Source organism: Prunus avium, chromosome 4, assembly GCF_965620075.1.
Source record: "Prunus avium chromosome 4, drPruAviu1.hap1.1, whole genome shotgun sequence".
NCBI classification, from domain to species: Eukaryota; Viridiplantae; Streptophyta; class Magnoliopsida; order Rosales; family Rosaceae; genus Prunus; species Prunus avium.
This window is the reverse complement of record NC_142287.1, coordinates 21620194-21638597: the sequence shown is the minus strand read 5'-3', so window position 1 is coordinate 21638597 and position 18404 is coordinate 21620194. Positions and strand designations below refer to the sequence as shown.

Below are 18404 nucleotides of genomic sequence, written 5' to 3'. Positions count from 1 at the left end.
ATTTGTCACATCGAATTCTAGTGAACTACTACGTTGTTCCTCAACCCAAGTTCTCCAAACACAAACAAACATTTGATTGATGACCAAAACCAACTGGGCAGATGAAAAATGAAGTCCCATAACATTCAACAGAAATCACCATCAACAACAAAAGAGAAAGCAAAAAAAGACCAAGCACAGAATTACTCCAACAAGGAGAGAAGTCTATAAATTCCACATGTATATAGACACATCTTCTGTTATTACAGATTTCCCAGAGCCAGTGCAGGGACTATTAGGAGAGCTAGCACATAAAACAAGGGTAGCAAAACTAATCAAATTTTAAGCCCCCTCCCTCCAATTTCCAAACCCCAAGTCTTCAAAAACCATGCATCTTTATCTGCTCCTTCTTCACAATCTTGGCCTGAACAAGAAACTGAAGCACGTTCTTGCGTTGATCACCTTGGAGCTGAATTATCTTGCCAAGCTCTTTGTCCTGGACAACATTGCCGTTGCAGCAGAACTCTTTTTTCAGATCCTTGAGGATCTTCTCGTAGCTGAAGTCTTTCTTCAGCCCTTGAACTGTTGTCAGGCACTTCTTTCCATTTCTCTGCTGCACCCGGATATGCACATACTCCTTGGCTCCGGGGGCATCCGCGTCTTTGGCTTCGGCAAACGGGTCAAAAGCAGTTGGGATCTGGACGTCTAGTTCAACCATATATGTACTTTTGTTTGGATTAAAAATCTAAACGAATTGAGCTGCAAAACACACCGTAAAGAACAAATTTATTGTTAGTCCTCCTTTCAATGTCAACGACCATGTAATCAATCAATAATGATTCCCTCCATTCCAACTACTTGAGAATCATGTAACATCACAAACTCAAGAAATTTTTGAATTTGATTATGAAGGTGTATACAACATCTATCTGTCTCATAATAACAGATCACGTGACAGACTCTGAGCTCGATCTGTTGCTCAGAGTGACGCGTTGCAGCTACATGTATGATGTGTAAGAACTTTTATCAAAAAGAAAAATTGTACGTGGGTTTTGTTCAAATCTTAGAAGAAACACATAATAAAAATGATTGGAAACATGCAACATGATGCATGTATTGAATTTGTATCCAAGTCCAGATGAATTGGTGCATGCAATCAAACATCTTGTAGACAGAAGCATCACATAAAAGAAGGAGATCAAACACAGCCGAACGATATCATCATATGATATGTAGCAGAAAGCAGGAAATAATTGATCGTACCAGAAGAATGAAAGTTGAAAAGGGTAAGGCGTTGTTGGGGAACCTTACCCGAAAAGACAAGCAGCTTTGGAGACGAGGATGGAAACTAGAGAGCCTTCGGGTCCTTCTATATAGGCGTGGAGGGCCTGTTGGCGGTATCGCCTCAACCACAGATTCAACAAACCATGGTTAAGCTAAGCTGGAGTTCGATTGGATTAGGATTAGGACAACGTAATTATACACGTGTACGGTTGAAATGGAGTGTCTGGGACTGGGCAGGGTAGAGATCATGCAGACGGTGTATTATTATGTGGGGTTAAAAAGATTAAAGCTTTTTTAGAAAAATAGTGTTTAATTGATGGAGGGAACGCGTAGATTGAACGCACCCACCCATCCCCATACTGGCAATTCCATGCCAAAAAGAAAGAGTGAAATTCGGTGGATGCAGAGCAAAGAGTGTGGAACCCACCAAGAAGAATCCAGAATATGGAACATTATAGAAAGAAGAGGAACACGGTCCATCCATCCAATTGGCATATTGAGGTACGTAAGAATTTGGTCATGCGTCATGCCAATGATATTATTGGTGCTATCCAAATCCAATCCGCGGGATAGAAATTTGGCCAAAAAAGAAAAAAGAGAGAGAGACGGATTAAATTCGGCATGCTTAATTCCATTCTTACGACTAAATTAGTGACCATCAAAATAACATCAACCGAAATTAGGGATCTTTTTAGCACACAAACAAAAAGAAATTAGTTCAGAGTGTGAAAACTATTAGAGAACCATTAATTTTAAATCTTAAGTCGCATATGGTCAATAATTTACATCAAAGTGACTTCGCCGAGACAGCGCCCTTCCCTCTAATTAATATGTTTAAAATCATAGCTCTTATACTATATTAGACAATTACTAGTTTATAAAACTTATGTGATCACAGCATGAGCCAATATTGTACATCAAATTAAAATGTGCGCTACTGTTAGTTTGCAGGAACTGGAGGTGAACTTGTATTGATAAGTTTTGAACACTTGTAGTTTTATAACTTTGATACTTAAGTTTTGAAATTCTGTTAACTTAGTGGTTATATCGCCTTTTTTTTTTTTTTTTTTTTTTCTCAAAACTTAGGTGCAGTGCAACCTTAAGATGGATAAAGTATGGGTGCTTCTTGGGTAGATCAGATCAGCAAATGCATATGTAAACTTTAGAGGTGAAAATGGAATTGGAGGATTTGGTGAAAAGGTTACTTTGTTGTTGTTGAGGCCCAAAAAATCTAAGGCTGAACTCAAATATATTTCAGGCCCAGAACGACACCTTACTGAGAAGAAACTGGATTTGGGTACGCGAGAGTTCATCGTACGTGCTCGCACGAATCATGATCCACGTGCACATCAAACAAATATATAACCCGTCACACCAAAAGTCGTAATAAGCCCGTAAAATGTACCAACTTTATGAACCCATGCTTATTATCCCGTCAAGCGTCATTTGGCTCGACCATAGCCCTTTACAATGTGATAAAACTCGAGCACGAGCACGCCAAACAACATGCAATACCAAGCGGAAAACCTTTATTTTGCACATAGCCACGCTACAAGCTTAAGTGGCCCTAAGCTACGCAAATGTCTGGGGCTTGCTGAGCTAGTTGTGGTATGAATGGTTACGAGCATTCACGAGGCCCATTGATGAGCCAAGAAGTGGAAGTTTTGGGTTGCTTGGGAGCCCCAAAACTCGAGCCCATTTCTTGAGCCCAAATATGTGGATAAGCATGAAAGAGAGAAAATCAGCCCATCACCTTAGTTAATTGGCCCATCACTTTAGTAAATTAGCCCATCACCTTTGGAAGTGGCCCAACAACTTAGAAAAATATCTCATGAAGCCTCCAGCACATGGCCAAAGCTAAATCCAAGACAGACCATCTGTAAAACCGAAGGATACTTGCGTGTGCAGGTTGCTGGGAGTAGAACACTTTTTAGACCAACACATTTACCCACTTTTCCCCCCACTAGCTCTTGCCATAAAATAAGGGAGGAAAGAAGGAGAGAGTGTTGCTAGAGATAGGAGATTGCTACAGGGACAGCTGCGGGGAAGACTCTAGAGCACCAAAAAAACTTGTCTCTGTGTGTTTGGATTAGGAGGATTTCACCAAATAGGGATGAATCAAAGGAAGAGAAGAGGAATGGAAGGGAAGACTTGGCATATTTGGGAAGAACCAGCTAGGGTTTCTTGGGAAGAAAGAGCTTTTAGCACTTATAAAAGGAGGCACCTCCTACCCAGCAAATCACCACATCCAGAGATAGCAAGCATCCCCTCTCACTACTGGAACTCTTCAATTTCGAGCTCTGTTCTCCCATTCCTTCCACTTTTCTCTTTTGGCAAACCACCCAAGAGCCTGACGAAGCTTTCGTCAAGCTGCCAGAAATTTGCTTAAACCACCCATTCTTCCACCCTTATCTTTTCCTCTCTTCCCTCAACAAATCCTTTCAAAATTCACTCTCCCCTGTTTTTCATAGGAAATCTAAGCCTTCTTTCTCTAATGCTAAACTTTCTCATGCTCAGCTCTCATGCCATAAGCTTCTCAAGCTAAGCCAAAATATTTATCCATAAGCAACTGTTGGTTTTGTTGGTGAAGGAAACCAAATTGCTTTTTAATTAAGGCTCCACGAACCTTTCGAAGCACCCTTGGGGCCTGATTATTGAACTCAAACACAAGGGCAACTCTACCCTTCTTGCTCTTTATAGCAGCCTAGGCCCATTTGTAGCTGCCATAAAAAAAACGCCCCCACAATTGTCTATTATCGAAACATAAAATTAAACAATCTAATTTTTTCTTGGTCGTCAGCATGGTCTCTGATGACTGTCGTGCTCGGGACGACATGGGGATCATTTTAGAACCCAAAGGTCCGCCACAAAGTGGCCCACACGCCGCCACACTCTCTGGCAGTGCGTGGGTGCCCGAAGTAATTACGGTGATTGAAAAACCTCCAAACCGCCGATCAAAACCTATACCTACATGATCAGAACAATGAATGGAGCAACTTTTGTTCTTGGACCATGACCAAAAAGTAGTAATTCCGGCAATCGGAAAACCTCCAAACCGTCGGTCAAGACCTATACCTACATGATCAGAATAATGAATGGAGCAACTTTTGTTCTTGGACCATGGCCAAAAAGTGGCCGGAGATAGCCGGAATTACGAGCCGAAACCGGCCAAAACTTTAAGCGATAATTTCAGTTTCAAAATGCAGAAATTGATCATAAACAATCCAACCAGCAGCTAGAACACATTGAGAGGATGAAAAATCATACCTAGATCGAAGAAATTGATGGCCGGAATCGCCGGAACAAGCTCCGGGAAGTTTGGGTCAAAACTGGCCGGATTTTGGCTTTTTCCGGCAACCACAGGAGGCGGTTCCATCAGAGGTGGGGTGGGGTAGCAAGAGGAGGTTTCTTTTGGGACTGGTATCACCCAATTTGGTGGCCAAATGAAGCGGCGGCCACCAAAAATCCGATCGGTGGCTGTTTTTGGGGGGGAGGGAGAGAGAGAAGAAAAAAATCTAGGTTTGTAAAAAATATGACTTCGCAATATTTATGGTTGTGTCACTGCACTTCCGTTGATCGTCACTTCTTCGTTATAACCCTGATTTGAGCCCACTACGTGTCTACGGACTCATATCGACGCGATCTATATCATGGTTCCATTCAATTCCCCAGAATCTTTCCCGAACAAAAAGTCAACTTTAAGCCCATTAAAATATTCTTAGGGTAAAATTGTCTTTTACTTGAATAATTTAATAATTAAATATTAATTTAGGATTTGATTATTACAAAAAGCCCCTAAGACTATTGTAGTTTTCCTAGTGCTTGCACGTAAAGCTACAAACAAATACATATGGAACATGTGCACCCAATCTTAGGGATTATCATTTGGCCCTAAGTTCGTGGGCCGAATTGGGTAGTCTGAGGCTCGATGGGCCAAAGTCTGGCCCGACTCGCTCTTGACTAAATTAGTGACCATCTAAATAACATCAACCAAAATTAGGGATCTTTTTATTTAGCACACAAACAAAAACAAAATCAGTTAAGAGTGTGAAAACTATTAGAGAACCATTAATCCTAAATTTTAAGTCGCAGATGGCCAATAATTTACATCAAAATGACTTAGGCAGCGCCCTTCCCTCTAATTAATATGTTTAACACCATAGCTCTTATACTATGTTAGATAATTACTAGTTCATAGAACTTATGCTATCACAGCATGAGCCAGCATTGCACATCAAGTTAAAACACTTCCTCACATATAACCTTATCTTGCACGCACTGGTGGACCCAAATTTTTCATGGGAGGGGCAACATTCAAAAGGCTAAAAGTATGTGAGGGAAATCCAAGTGCAAGGAGTCCATGAACCCATCTACATTAGTCGACCAGAAAGAGAGAAACTTTGAATAAATAAACGTGAAATCAGCATAAAACAAAATTAAATTATAAGTTGAGAAACTAAGAAAGGACAGATGCCAAATAAAGGGGATTAAAGCTCATGGATATTTATTAAATAGAGATACACCATTAAAAGGAATTTTGGAAGACAACAAGTTTATGTGAAGCAGAAATCAAATTGAATATTACAAAGTCTCTTATAGACATTTAATCGAACACATGGTGGGCACCAGCAGAGGGGCAAATTTCGGCCATCCCAAAGGATTTTCCGGCGAGGGGAGGTGCAGCTGCACCTCCTTACTCATGTGTAGGTCCGCCAGTGCTTGCACGTAAAGAGACAAACAAAATGCGTATGGAACAGGTACACCCCATCCTAGGGATTATCATTTGGCCCTAAGTTCGTAGGTCAAATTGGGTAGTATTAGGCTCAATGGGCCAAATTTTGGCCCGACTTGCTCTTGATTGGATATAGTTTGGGCTTAGGATTTGAAACCCTCGGCTCGCCTAGACCCGTTTGGCCCGGTCGGGCTCGTCTAGACCCATTTGGCCTGATCGGATTCGCTAGGCCGATTTTGACCCGACTCATCTAGGCCCTTTTTATTATTATTTATTTATAAAGATTTAATTGATGCACTCGTTAATCTCATTTTAGACTTAATCAAAATAATATAATATGTAGAATAACTTAATCAACTTTTTATTTTGTTTGCACACGTAATGAATTAAGTTAATTTTTTCAATGTTGTATAGAAATTTGTAACAAAAATTTATAAAAGACATTGAAGTTCAACCCACATCCAAGTGCACTCCATAACCTTATTGTATATTTAATTAAAAATAATGTAATATGTAGCATAATTTATAAACCTTTTTTTTTTTGTGTTTTACATATGTTATGAAGTAAATTAATATTCTTTAATGTTGTCTAAACATTTGTAATAAAAAGTTATAAAAGAATTATTGAAAAGAAAAAAAAAGGGTTGGCTTGTCTAGGCCCATAGAGGGGCCGGGGCCCGTTTAGGCTCGGCCCAATAGGCTGGCTCGAGTCTTGACATTTGAAACCTTAGTCCAGCCCGAAAAATTTAAAAAGCTCGTGAAGCCCGACCCAAATTCAAAATTTCAAATCGAGCCAGCCTGATCCAGGCCTATGACGAACCCTAATCACACCCTACAACACCGCCACCTCTGCCATTATCTTATATCCCACCACAATAAACTATCAACCTAAGACAAACTCGGACAACGATTACATACCCTTCTCATACCAGTTGTCTAACATTTATGTTGATCCTTGTCCACCTTGTTGAAGAATATTGTTGTGCAGTTTTTGCACTCATATTTCCTTTCACACCTTTGGCGGTGGACAGTCTTCCCATGATCCAACAGCCCATTCAGGAAGTTGAACTTGCTCCCACAAAGGCAACAACTATGCTTAGAGGACTTCATCTGTGAATATGAAAAACAAAAGAGATGTCTCAGTGTTGTTTTTGGTTGAAATGAAATGGAAAGAGGGTTTTGTAAGAAACAAAATATTTACGTTTCACATCTCTTTCTGACTCTCTCTCTCTCTCTCTGTGTGTTTCAGTTACTCTCATTTTGCCTCTTTTTATAGGCAAGATAATATGAAGTGGATAGAAACAACTAATGTGATAGAGAGAGAGAGACCTGCTAGGCTGCATTGCCCGCTTAGGCTTACTGAATGTTGTCTGAGAGTCATAACTAGTCACTAAGTGGATGTGAAAACTTTCCTCTCACAGCTTCAAATCAAATGAAAAATGGGAAAAATAAAATAAAATTGGCCACATAGTCCACTCAGTGGCATAGTGAGAATATGGTTCGTCATAGCCTGGTTTGAAATTTTTAGGTTTGAGCTGAAGTTTCAAATGTCAAGGCACAAGCCCGCCTATGGGGCCGATCCGAGCCGTCCATGGGCCTAGAAGTGTCAACCTTTTTTTTTTCTTTTTCAATAAATCTTCTATAACTTTTTATTACAAATTTTTAAACAACATTAAAAATATTAACTTAATTCATAACATATGTAAAACAAAAAACCAATTTATTAATTTATGCTACATATTACATTATTTCAATTAAGTCTACATATTAAGGTTATTAAGTTATTCTACACATTATATTATTTTGATTAAGTCTAAAACGAGATTAAGTAGTGCATCAATTAAGTCTAAAAAAGGGCCTATGCGGGCCGGGCCTAAACGGGCCTAGGTGGGACGATCTGAGGGTTTCAAATCTAAGCTCAAGACCTACCCAATTCAGGAGCGGGCCTAATGAACAGATCGAGTTTTGGCCCATGGGCTTAGGGCCGAATGATGATCCCTACCCCATCCTATATTAGAAAATTTAAGAAAATACATTTATTGCTGGAAGAACAAGAGATAGGAAGTTATGTTAAATTGAAGTGATTCTTCATTGACTGATAAACAACTTTAAATAATATGCACAAGGCAACATACTCAGAAAATAAAGGAACAACTGGAATACCCCTACTAATTCCCTTAATATGGTATCCTTTCAATTTCCTCGATGACAATTGTTTGTTTAATGGTTCGTTCAATTTTTCAATATATTGATGGGAGCGTTTCAGAACCAAAACAACTGAGTTGATGAAGCTTGCTATTCGTGTCATCACCCTCACTTGTAGTGCATCGGGGTGTGAGAGTACTTGAACCACATTTGAATTGGTAGATTACTAAATTATTAAGTTTATAGGTGAATATTATAATTTATGACTTAAATGTTTGTTGTTTTTTTCACTATATCTATTTGTGTTCATTATAAATCCATACATAGAAGATGACTAAAACATTTTGAGACAGTTTCGTCTATTTAAGTGGATTTTTGGCTATACACGAAAGGTTTTAAAATAAATTAACATTTATGAATTTAGATGTTAAATTTAGGCAGAAAAAAAAAACACTCCACATTTACTGTGAGGCCTTCTACCGCCATTATCGCGGTAAAAAGTAAATAAATAGTATATTTAGAGTCGCTTCCATAGCGGGTTGCATTTTCAGAGCCGTTTTCAAAACGCTGTGAATCTCTCTCTGTGATTCAGTTTGGCTGGTTAAGCTTCTTCTCGGTGCAGCCAATATGCAGGTAACTAGATATCAACCCTAACTCTCATCTCAATTCGATGTTCTCATCCAGTTAATGCCTAACTAGAAAGAAGGGACAAGAAAATCAACATCCTCAAGCTCTTTCCTTTTGGGGATCCCAAAATCATAAACCCTAATTTTTCTTCATCCACTTCAAATTAATGAGCATAGCTAACTTTTTTTCTTTGATTGGGTTCAGGCCAGTGATAGGTTCAACATCAATTCCCAGCTTGAGCACCTTCAAGCTAAATACGTCGGAACCGGGCATGCCGACTTGAACAGATAGTGAGTAGAATCTTCTCTCTTGCTTTGTGTTTATAGTATCTTCTTATATGTTTATTTTGGAATTCTTAGATTCTTTTGCCTTTGAAATATGCAGTGAGTGGGCCGTGAATATTCAGCGTGATAGCTACGCATCCTACGTTGGCCACTATCCCATTCTTGCATACTTTGCTCTTGCCGAGAATGAATCAATTGGAAGAGAACGCTACAACTTTATGCAGGTTCTCTCTACTGTCTTGCTTTTACGCTTTTGTGACTAGGAATTGATTGTATTAGGCTTAGGTTTAGCTACCGTAATTTGGATATGTTTTCTTGCTTTGTTGCAAGTGCTTTTGGATTTTCTTACTTGTTCGTAGTGTTAATGTCCATGTGTGCTTTTCCTCTGTGTGTCTGTGTGTTCGCGTGAGTGTGATATTGTAATTGTAGTGTACATTCAAATATTTGCTTACCTAGTGCAGTTTTTGATTCAAGGGTTGTCTTTCATGAATTCATACCGGAAGTGATCCTAACATTATAATGATGGATTTAATATTATGTGGTATGTGTGAGATCATGGTCGAACTCTTGAGGGAAGAGAAGAGTAATATTAGCATCTTTGTACTGAACTTTGTGCCACCTGGTTTGGCTAAAGCTTGCATTCTTTCCTTCTTTCTTTGGGGTTACATGGAGGCAAGCCAGGAAACAAAAAACACAACAATCATCCTTGGCTGAGCCTTGCCAGCCTTGTCGTCTAATACAACCAAAGCTGCCTTTTGTGTTTGAGCAGTTTTTAGTTGAAGTAATCCCTGTCTGCTTAGTTTTCTCTTTGATGGTAGTGCAGCTTTTGTAACCAACCAGTAACCAACCATAGGAAGCATAGTCCTTTTGATTTAATATCTAGTGGCTAAGTAGTTTTATGGACAGCTAGTTAAGCCACATGGATTGAGATTTTACCAGTCTTGCTTATAGGTGCTTGACCAAAAAGAGGATGATCTTGAATTTAATAGTACTGAGACAAGAAAGGGTAAAGTTGGATAATGAACTTCTGAGAAGTTCCAGAAAGTTTATTTTAGTAAATCATGAAGAGGAAGTTCACTGGATGCTTTTGTAATTGTACTGTACTGTTCACAAGTAGTTGGGATATGGTTTTCCTTAGCAGTCCTCAGTTTTTCCACTCTAAGTCTAGCTGGCTAGACATCCTAGTCTTGGAATGTGAGATTGTCATCAGTGGCTTCCCACAAGGCCAATGTAATCTAAGGCTGTGAAGTTTCCAAAATCCTGGGAGAAATGAGTCATCTTGTTGCATATTGTTAAACTAGACGCAATTCAACAAACCATGATCCAAACTACTTGGCCGACTATGTCAATGCCTCCATTGAATCCTGTTGACCAGCGTGTGTGGGACAGGGCCCATATGCTACACGTTCTCATAAAATTTGTGTCAACCATCTAGAAAATTAAATTATGTCAAAAATTGGTTTCAGATATGCCTTCTAAAGCTCATGGGATGCATTCATGAGTTTATGAAGGGGACATTTTGGGTATAATGTTGAATTGTAAGTTTATGTCACTAGACTTCAAAATCTAGGGGTTGATTATTTTGTCTCAGATCTATTTGTTTTATTTGTGCGCACGCGTCTGTGCAGATCCATTCATTTGTACTTTTGTTTAACGTTGTTAACATCAGTTGGTCCAGTTTACCCCACTCACGTTGTCTTTCCTGTTGCGCAAACCGTTCACTCTTTTTTTTTTTCCCACTATTTGTATGTTTATGGTCTGATGTGTATATGTAATACACATGGTGATCTTATTATGTGGGCTGTAGAGAGATTGTATATTGTGTTAGTCATAATTTTCGAGCCCTGATACTTGTCTTATTGATGTATGAATTGATTTTATTTTCTCTATTGTGCAGAAAATGCTTTTGCCTTGTGGTCCTCCCCCAGAGAGAGAAGATGATTGACCACACTGTCGTAAGGACTCCGTTTATGATGACCATGCACTCTGGTTATATGTACTGGATTTGCCCACATTTGTACGTTTAGCTTTCAAGTTTGGGTCTGTGCTGAAGTGATGCTTCTTTGCAAAACTAATTTCTAGGAAATGCTACATTTTGCTGTGGAATGTATTCAATATATATATATATATATATATTATCTTGGCTTTCTTAGTGTGAGCATTTCTTACATGCTTAGAGCTTCTCGAGGGAACTGATAAGTATTTTAAGGTCAAATATTTTCCAACTTGCCATTAGCCAATCTCTCTCTCAACTTGCATGTTTGTCATGTTGAGCTAATGATACCATGATCATTAGGTGTAACCGGTTATAGAAGAAATGTTAGATGTAACCAGTTATAAGGATGGTGATAAAAAAAAAAAAAAAAAAGAGAAGAAATTAGACCAGATCTGCCCAACCTAACCATCCTTGTATATTATGAGAACACAACTCTAGTAGGACTTTTATCACTAAACGCCCAATTTACTGTCAGGAATTGTTCCTTAAGTCAAGGCATGCATCAATTTTGTCCATGCCGTTAGATTCCGTGAAAAAATATGTTGGCTTGCTGGTGAGGTACACATGTGTGGCCCAAAAATCCAATGAAAAAAGAAACCTTTTATGAGAAAAAAAAAAGGGGATAAAAAATGATAAAACAGCATAAACAATTACAATTAGCTTTGAACGGTGCACCCGAAGCTGCTATGATGAGAAGAGAGCCCAAGTAACAACACCGAAAAAACAAGAGGGTTCTAGGCATTGGGTTGATCTGGGAGGTGTTTCAAGTCCATTTCAACCTGGTGGATCGTCCATTGCATATTTTCCAATTCCTGCAATGGAAATGTTGACATTAGAGTATAGCACAGGAACGAACCAAGTACTGGACAACTGTAAGCATTGCTATTACCTTTACGATATCATGGTACTGCCTTGCAATTTTATCAAAGTGAGGATCAACATCCTGGTACTCGCGAAGGCGGGTAAACTGGTAGAAGAAGATGAAACACAGTTCATAAAAAGGCAGCAGGAGAGAGATGCAGTCAAAACTAACAAAACAATGGTAAGGTAAAATGGCTAATTAAGTTGGATATGCATCGTCAGAGAACGTTTGCTCAGCATATCTTAACTCATAGCTTGGTTGGTAACTACATTCCCTTAAAAAACCCAATATCTACCAGAATTAAGGTTGGAGCAACTCACAGCTTGATAGTTGGTAGATTAGGATTTAAAACAATGACTTACTGGAGGCCAAGGAAAATAGACAGAAACAACTATTGAAAACTTAACTAGCCAAGAATGCCCCAAAAGAATGCATTACTACTTAAGTAGCCTACAGCACTTGCAAGCCTCATTTTAAGTGGCTCTATATAGGGGCACATTAAAATGACAACTCATGATCAGGAACCATATAGGAAAGAAACATATGAGAATTAGAATAACATACCGCTTTATCATATGTAACATCAGCTTCTTTTGTAGCATCAAGAAGATACTTCCTAGAAATGAGCCAAAATTATTAAAACAATCTTGAACTAGTATGTTGCAAATACTTTCAAAAGAGTAATCAATAAGTACCGTATTTTATATAGGGCCGGTACCGAATCCTTTGTATAAGTTTGACCGAGGACAGAATACTTCAGTTTCCTGAAATTAAACGGGGCATATTATACTCATTACAGAATCAATTAATTAGATCATACTAGAATAAATGAAAACCATGAATACGCTCAGTAACTGAACCTTTTCTGTTTGCATAAGAAACCAGGCAACGAACCTCAATTTTGCACTCATTGTCTCACACCTTTTGCACAGCCATATCTTTTGCTGTTCATCCTATAAATATTATTTACAACAAGTTTCGACAGTAAGAAAAACAGAATCCTATAATTAAACAAAATGTTAGGCATATCCCCAAATGTTATTACGGAAAATACAACCATCACAAATATTAGAAGCTTACATATTTATGTTGATGTTGCTGCTTCAAATCTTTGACCAGCTTCATAAGAACCCCCACTATCTGCTCTAAGACCTAGTTTGTCAAAAAAGACTTTATGTCACATACCCTCACAAGAAAAATGATGCCACTAAGAATTTCAGGAAAATAAAACATAGATTGTATATTTTCATACATTAAAATACTCAGAAAATTTTCTATCTGCAGAATATAGATCTTCCTGAAGAGCTGCTTCCTCCCTTTCCGTTTCCTCGATTATCAACTTTATCCTGATAAAATCGTGAGAAAAGTCCAACATATTATAGAACACACCATCACAGATGCATTTAGAACACAGTTTCTAGAAATTTAAAATTCACCAAAAGCATTGGTTTATGGCTGCATTGCACTTGAGAGAAGTACAGAAAATAGTTGAAAACCGTAGTCACTTATATATATATATATATATATATGAGGCAGCCAATGATCTGGAGAATGACGTATAATCATTTTCGTAGAAAGAGGAAATGAAATTCGTTAAGCCATTGAGTTGTTAAACATGTTAAAGTACTTTTTCTATTACAACTACTCATGTCAGCTGCTAGCTCAAGTAACAGACTATATTACATGTCAAATAAAATTTACAAACATCCGTGAAAAGAATCTCGCTCCGTGTAAAAGGGAAACGTTGCATTAAGAGAGTAACCAAAACCTTTCTGGAAGCGGAGCACTTGAAATTTGATGCCCGGGTGATGAATCTGCAGCAAGAAAACAATGGTATTAATTTACGCCTATTACCACTATACATAAACATATTGCCTACTGGTTATATCATTGGTATTAATTATTCCCAGGAAAGTATAAAGAATATAGATACTGTGTATTAAATTTCTAGGATACTAGTAAACTTGATCCTCATGACCCTCTCCAGGAAAGAGAAAATCATAAGACCAAAGATTGCATTGGAGCAGTGAATCTGGGGTATCCTTTCCCAGAATGAACAAGACGAAAAATAGAAATGATGCGGATCAACAGTTTGGCACGCAGATGACAGTTGAATTTTCATACAGAAATTGATTAAGTGGAGGCCCTGAGAAGTAGATCAACAAGTCAATATGTTCATCACAAGATTGCAATGGCTATGGAATCTGGATTGCGTTCATATATGGGTGGGAAGAGAGAGAGTAAAGAACGAGAGAGAGAGAGAGAGAGAGAGAGAGAGAGACCAATGTCATCCATTACAAAGGCATCAGCTAACATATCACATTTAGCTTTCAAACGAGCCTCAATCTCTTGGGAAAGACACAACTGGTATTCTGTCATATCCTGCAGTTTAAGCATTACAGATGTATCTCAAAAAAAAGGGACAGCTTCACCAAGGTTATATCTTCATATTAAAGGACCATATACAGAAAAATAACAGATTCTCTAAGAAAAGATGTTCAGAGCAGAAAAAAAAAACGTAAATTATAAATAAATACATAAAAGAAAAGGACAACTGTTTGAATGCCAGAACCATATGAACATTGTACCATGGAGAAGGGGGTTTGCTGGAGCTGTGTTTGCCATAGATAACCAGGTGTAATCCCAAGAAAGCGATTGGGTACACCACCAATTGCAGGTTCCACAACATCAGCTGCACTAAGAGACATATTGTTGTTTGCTGCACTAGTGCTATTTGCTGTAGGACAATTTGTCGAGTTAGAACTTGAGCTGACTGTAAAACTGGTGCAAGTGCTATCAAGGGAACTCCGTGACATTATACTGCATTTTTCAATTTCGTCCTCATGAATTTCACCATCCTTGGAGATATGAGGAAGCCTCAACCTTTGAGCTGCTTCCGCAATAGTCATACGATGCTCTAATGTTTCATACAGCTGATATATACATGAAAAATTAGGTTCTCATCAGTTTTAGACTACTTACATGGCTCATCTGCATAACAGGATACTAAGGGAAAATTACATTTGAGCATCCAGTGAAGATTGAATTAGCATGTCGTCCTAAATTCTAATACACAAGTCTGTCATTGTATATATAAAGTTAAGGTAATGATTAGATTAAAACTAATAACGAACATTCTTCCATGGAAAGCAAATTTTTTGCAGTGGTACCATCTCATAGTAACTTAAATTTTGTTTATCAGTCACAATTCAGATGGAGTTTGTTTTTCTTTTCACTTCATTTCTTCTTCAAAATGGAACAAATAGAAGGAAATAATTCAATTCCCCTGCAAGGAAGGCAAATACACCCTTTGATTCTAAACACTACACAGTGCAGTTTGGAGTGTCTCTCATACTTAATGCAAAATCATGACCAAACAACAGATGATGTGAAGCCAATTTGAAAAGCAATAAATTCAAAAAGAAAAAAATGGGTAGACTCTAGAGGTTAGAACTGTTCCAAACTTGCAATAATAAAGAAAGAAAATTCAAAGTGTGACAAAAAGTGAAACCTGAGGAGAGTTGATCAAGCCTTGTTCATACTCCTCCACCATTGCAATTGCCTCACTGTAAATTGCCTACATCAGAATTCACACACAAATTTAAAATCCTTGTCAAATAGGAACTCCATGAATGTAGGAGAATGAATTACCATGGCTTCCAAGTAACGCAGTCTTTCGTTAGACATTTCCTCCCTGGCCTGCAAATTTTTCAATAATTCTAAGAAATCAAAGGAATTGTAGCCAGCCACATTTTATAGGAAACCAAACAAATCAGGGAAATGTGGAGAGAGAGAGAGAGAGAGAGAGAGATACAAGTTGGAGGTCGAAGTAAGCGGATTTGGAGACGAGGGAAGCATCGGGAGCCAGGCAGTGGCGCTCCAGCTGATCGATGAGATGGGTCACATCGGGTGGCAGGTTTTGTTGTCCTGGCAGTTGCAGCCCCTTCACCATTTCTCTCAATCACCAACCCAGAACGTTGTCTTCTTCGTTCGTTTGTTCCTTCTATATCTTCTTCTTCTTCCTTCCTAAGCCTAAGCATTAGGCATGCGCACTCGCAGGAGGAATTCAAATCAGTTACCAGCTTGATTTACTAAAATACCCTCATCTTCGCGGATAGAAAGAAACAGTCTCATCCAGGCCTAGGCACATAATAGAGATCGGTATTGGATTGCTATTGGCCCCAAACCAGTTCCTTACCAAATTCAGATTTTGAAGGCCCAAATCAGTATGCTCAAAACTGAATTTCCAACTAACTTATATTATTCGGGGTGAAGTTTGCTCGGGATGTTGGCTTTTCTTCTTATCGGTTGAGTCTGATTCACAAGCAGTGGTAAATGACTTAAAGAATGGTGAGGAAGAGTCTTGGCCATCAGATGGGCATCTCATTGATGATATTAAAAGGAGTCTGCAACAATTTGATGATGTTATTGTTTCCTTTAGTCCAAGGGGGTGCAATCAAGTAGCTTATTTTCTAACAAGGCATGCACTTAATTGTAATTCTATTGCAATTTGGATTGAAGAGGTTCCCAAAATGATACTATTGTATCCTCTTAATTGTTATCAATGAATTCCTCTTTCGTAAAATAAAAAAAATAAAAAAACTAACTTATAGTATTCCATTAATAAAGGTAGCACTAGCACTTTATTTAGTCGAATTTTTAATGTGAAACTTTATATTTTTTAATATATTAAAAAAATGAATAAAATACTAAACTTAATAAATTACCATGAAGAATAATATCCAAGATGAATTAGCAGTGCTTACTTGCTCTATCATTTGGCTCACCTCTAAAGTTTGAGAGAATGAACAAACATTGAAAAAACATTGACAAAATGCAATTGGCAAATCAATATATTAATTGAAATAGTAGCTTAGTCTTACCCAACTTAATTTTCTCCAAACCTCATAGAACTCGAGCTCATCTTTTGTGGGTTCCTTGTAAAAGAAAAATTCATCCATTTTTTGTTTACGTAAGCTTTCCTAATTAATTAAGGAGATTTATTTCCTTGATTAATTAAGGGATTTACTTTCTTATTTTATATAGTTGACATATCATTGTATAATTAAGAGATATTCTCTTAATTGATAACTGTATCTATTTCCTTGTAAAGCACTCATGTAAACTCCTATTTCTACCTCCTTATGGAGAAGAATACAATTTAACCTAAAGTATTCAAACCATATTCATATTTTAGCACTTTTAACCAATCGCTTGTACAAATTAGGGCCTCCATCACTTTTGGAGTCAAAGAAACATGAAAAGGATCCAAAATGAATGCAGATTCTAACAATTTAAGTTGAGGATTTTTAGGATTTTAAACCTCCCACCACAAATACTTATCCACTTCATTTCTTATCTCAACCACATCATTCTCTTGTCTCAACTTCATAAACTCAGCAAGTCTTTTGCCCTTAGTATCTTCACCATCATTTATCATAAGTTTATATTCCTCATCCTCTCCAAAATAGATCAATGTAAGCTTGGGAAGCCCAGGGATGGCCAGACTATAGTTCTCATATATGCGTTAAAAGGTCCTTGTTACATTTTCCGGCCAAATGCTATATTTGCATTAATTTTCATCCTACCATTGGAGAAACTTTCGGCAACTTTCGGCAACTTTCGGTGTAAGTATCCTTTAAATTTCCCTTTACACCCCTGCAATGGAGATGCTCTCATACTTAACCATTTGAAAGGAATTTAAAATAAATAAATAACTAATTACTGTACCAAGTACACTAATTTTATAGGCTGCCTGAATTCTAAATTTGTAGGGGAAACGAGGGTTGGTTGAGTTGGTAAGGATCGTTCTCTTCGCTATCAAGGCCTAGGTTCAAGTCACACTGTCGCCAATCCCTCTTGGTGGGTAATTTGTAAAAACCAAAAAAGGGGCTAAGACCGCCTTTGTAAGTCCTCAAAGAGACCTTAGTATGCTTGACCTTGGGATAGGGTAGCCTTCCGCCCCTAAACTTTTTCCTTCGTTAAAAAAATAAATTTGTGAGGTATGCGTCTTTATTTAAAACAAAGGTGGAGATTGTTGTCATGTAAATTTAATATAACAAATTTCATTACACCACAAAACATAATAAGACATTGAAATATGACCCTAAATACAATATTATGGCTATGAAATTGAACACATAAACACTGCAACATAGTTTTGCTCTCTAGCATCTACAGCAAACTGTTATGCATTTTGAGTTACATCCAAAAGAAAATTCAAATGAAGAATCGTAAATACATCCATAAATCTGTAAGAGTTGAGTAAAAAATAAACAAAACAAAACCCAATAAGAAATATTAACCAGAGACTTCTGTCTAACGAGTAACAAAGAAAGTTTGATGTCTCCTCCTATTGAGTATATACTCTAATACCGTTATTAGAAACCTTGTTCAGCATATTGCAGCTTCAAAAGAATAATAACTAAGACAAAAAAAAGAGAGTACAAATTACTTCTTTTATTTTTCTCACTCTATTTAGGTGAAACAAGGCTC

General features: G+C 37.8%; 3 protein-coding genes across 4 annotated transcripts; 1 reads left to right on the top strand and 2 right to left on the bottom strand.

Moving 5' to 3' along the window:
• Window positions 1-182: 182 nt before the first annotated feature.
• On the bottom strand, window positions 183-1447 carry LOC110752412 (Translation initiation factor SUI1 family protein). Of its 2 annotated transcripts, none has more exons than XM_021953058.2 (2): window positions 1291-1447; window positions 183-738 (listed from the first exon to the last, which is right to left on the bottom strand). In XM_021953058.2, exon 2 carries the CDS (start codon window positions 695-697, stop codon window positions 359-361), a length of 339 nt encoding a protein of 112 aa, XP_021808750.1. In that variant the 5' UTR covers window positions 698-738; window positions 1291-1447; the 3' UTR covers window positions 183-358. The 2 variants fall into 2 exon arrangements, with proteins under 2 accessions (XP_021808750.1, XP_021808749.1); XM_021953057.2 differs by having other exon boundaries at window positions 1243-1401.
• Window positions 1448-8615: 7168 nt separating this feature from the next.
• On the top strand, window positions 8616-11203 carry LOC110752413 (uncharacterized protein At4g14342). The gene is made up of 4 exons (XM_021953059.2): window positions 8616-8773; window positions 8972-9057; window positions 9152-9275; window positions 10949-11203. The coding sequence occupies exons 1-4, from the start codon at window positions 8768-8770 to the stop codon at window positions 10994-10996; spliced, it is 264 nt and encodes an 87-aa protein (XP_021808751.1). The 5' UTR covers window positions 8616-8767; the 3' UTR covers window positions 10997-11203.
• On the bottom strand, window positions 10971-16319 carry LOC110752410 (AUGMIN subunit 4-like). Its single transcript, XM_021953056.2, has 13 exons — window positions 15724-16319; window positions 15561-15608; window positions 15421-15486; window positions 14498-14842; window positions 14192-14291; window positions 13678-13723; window positions 13162-13255; window positions 12990-13061; window positions 12804-12862; window positions 12605-12673; window positions 12474-12525; window positions 11937-12014; window positions 10971-11859 (listed from the first exon to the last, which is right to left on the bottom strand). The coding sequence occupies exons 1-13, from the start codon at window positions 15859-15861 to the stop codon at window positions 11782-11784; spliced, it is 1245 nt and encodes a 414-aa protein (XP_021808748.1). The 5' UTR covers window positions 15862-16319; the 3' UTR covers window positions 10971-11781.
• Between the last annotated feature and the right edge of the window lie 2085 nt (window positions 16320-18404).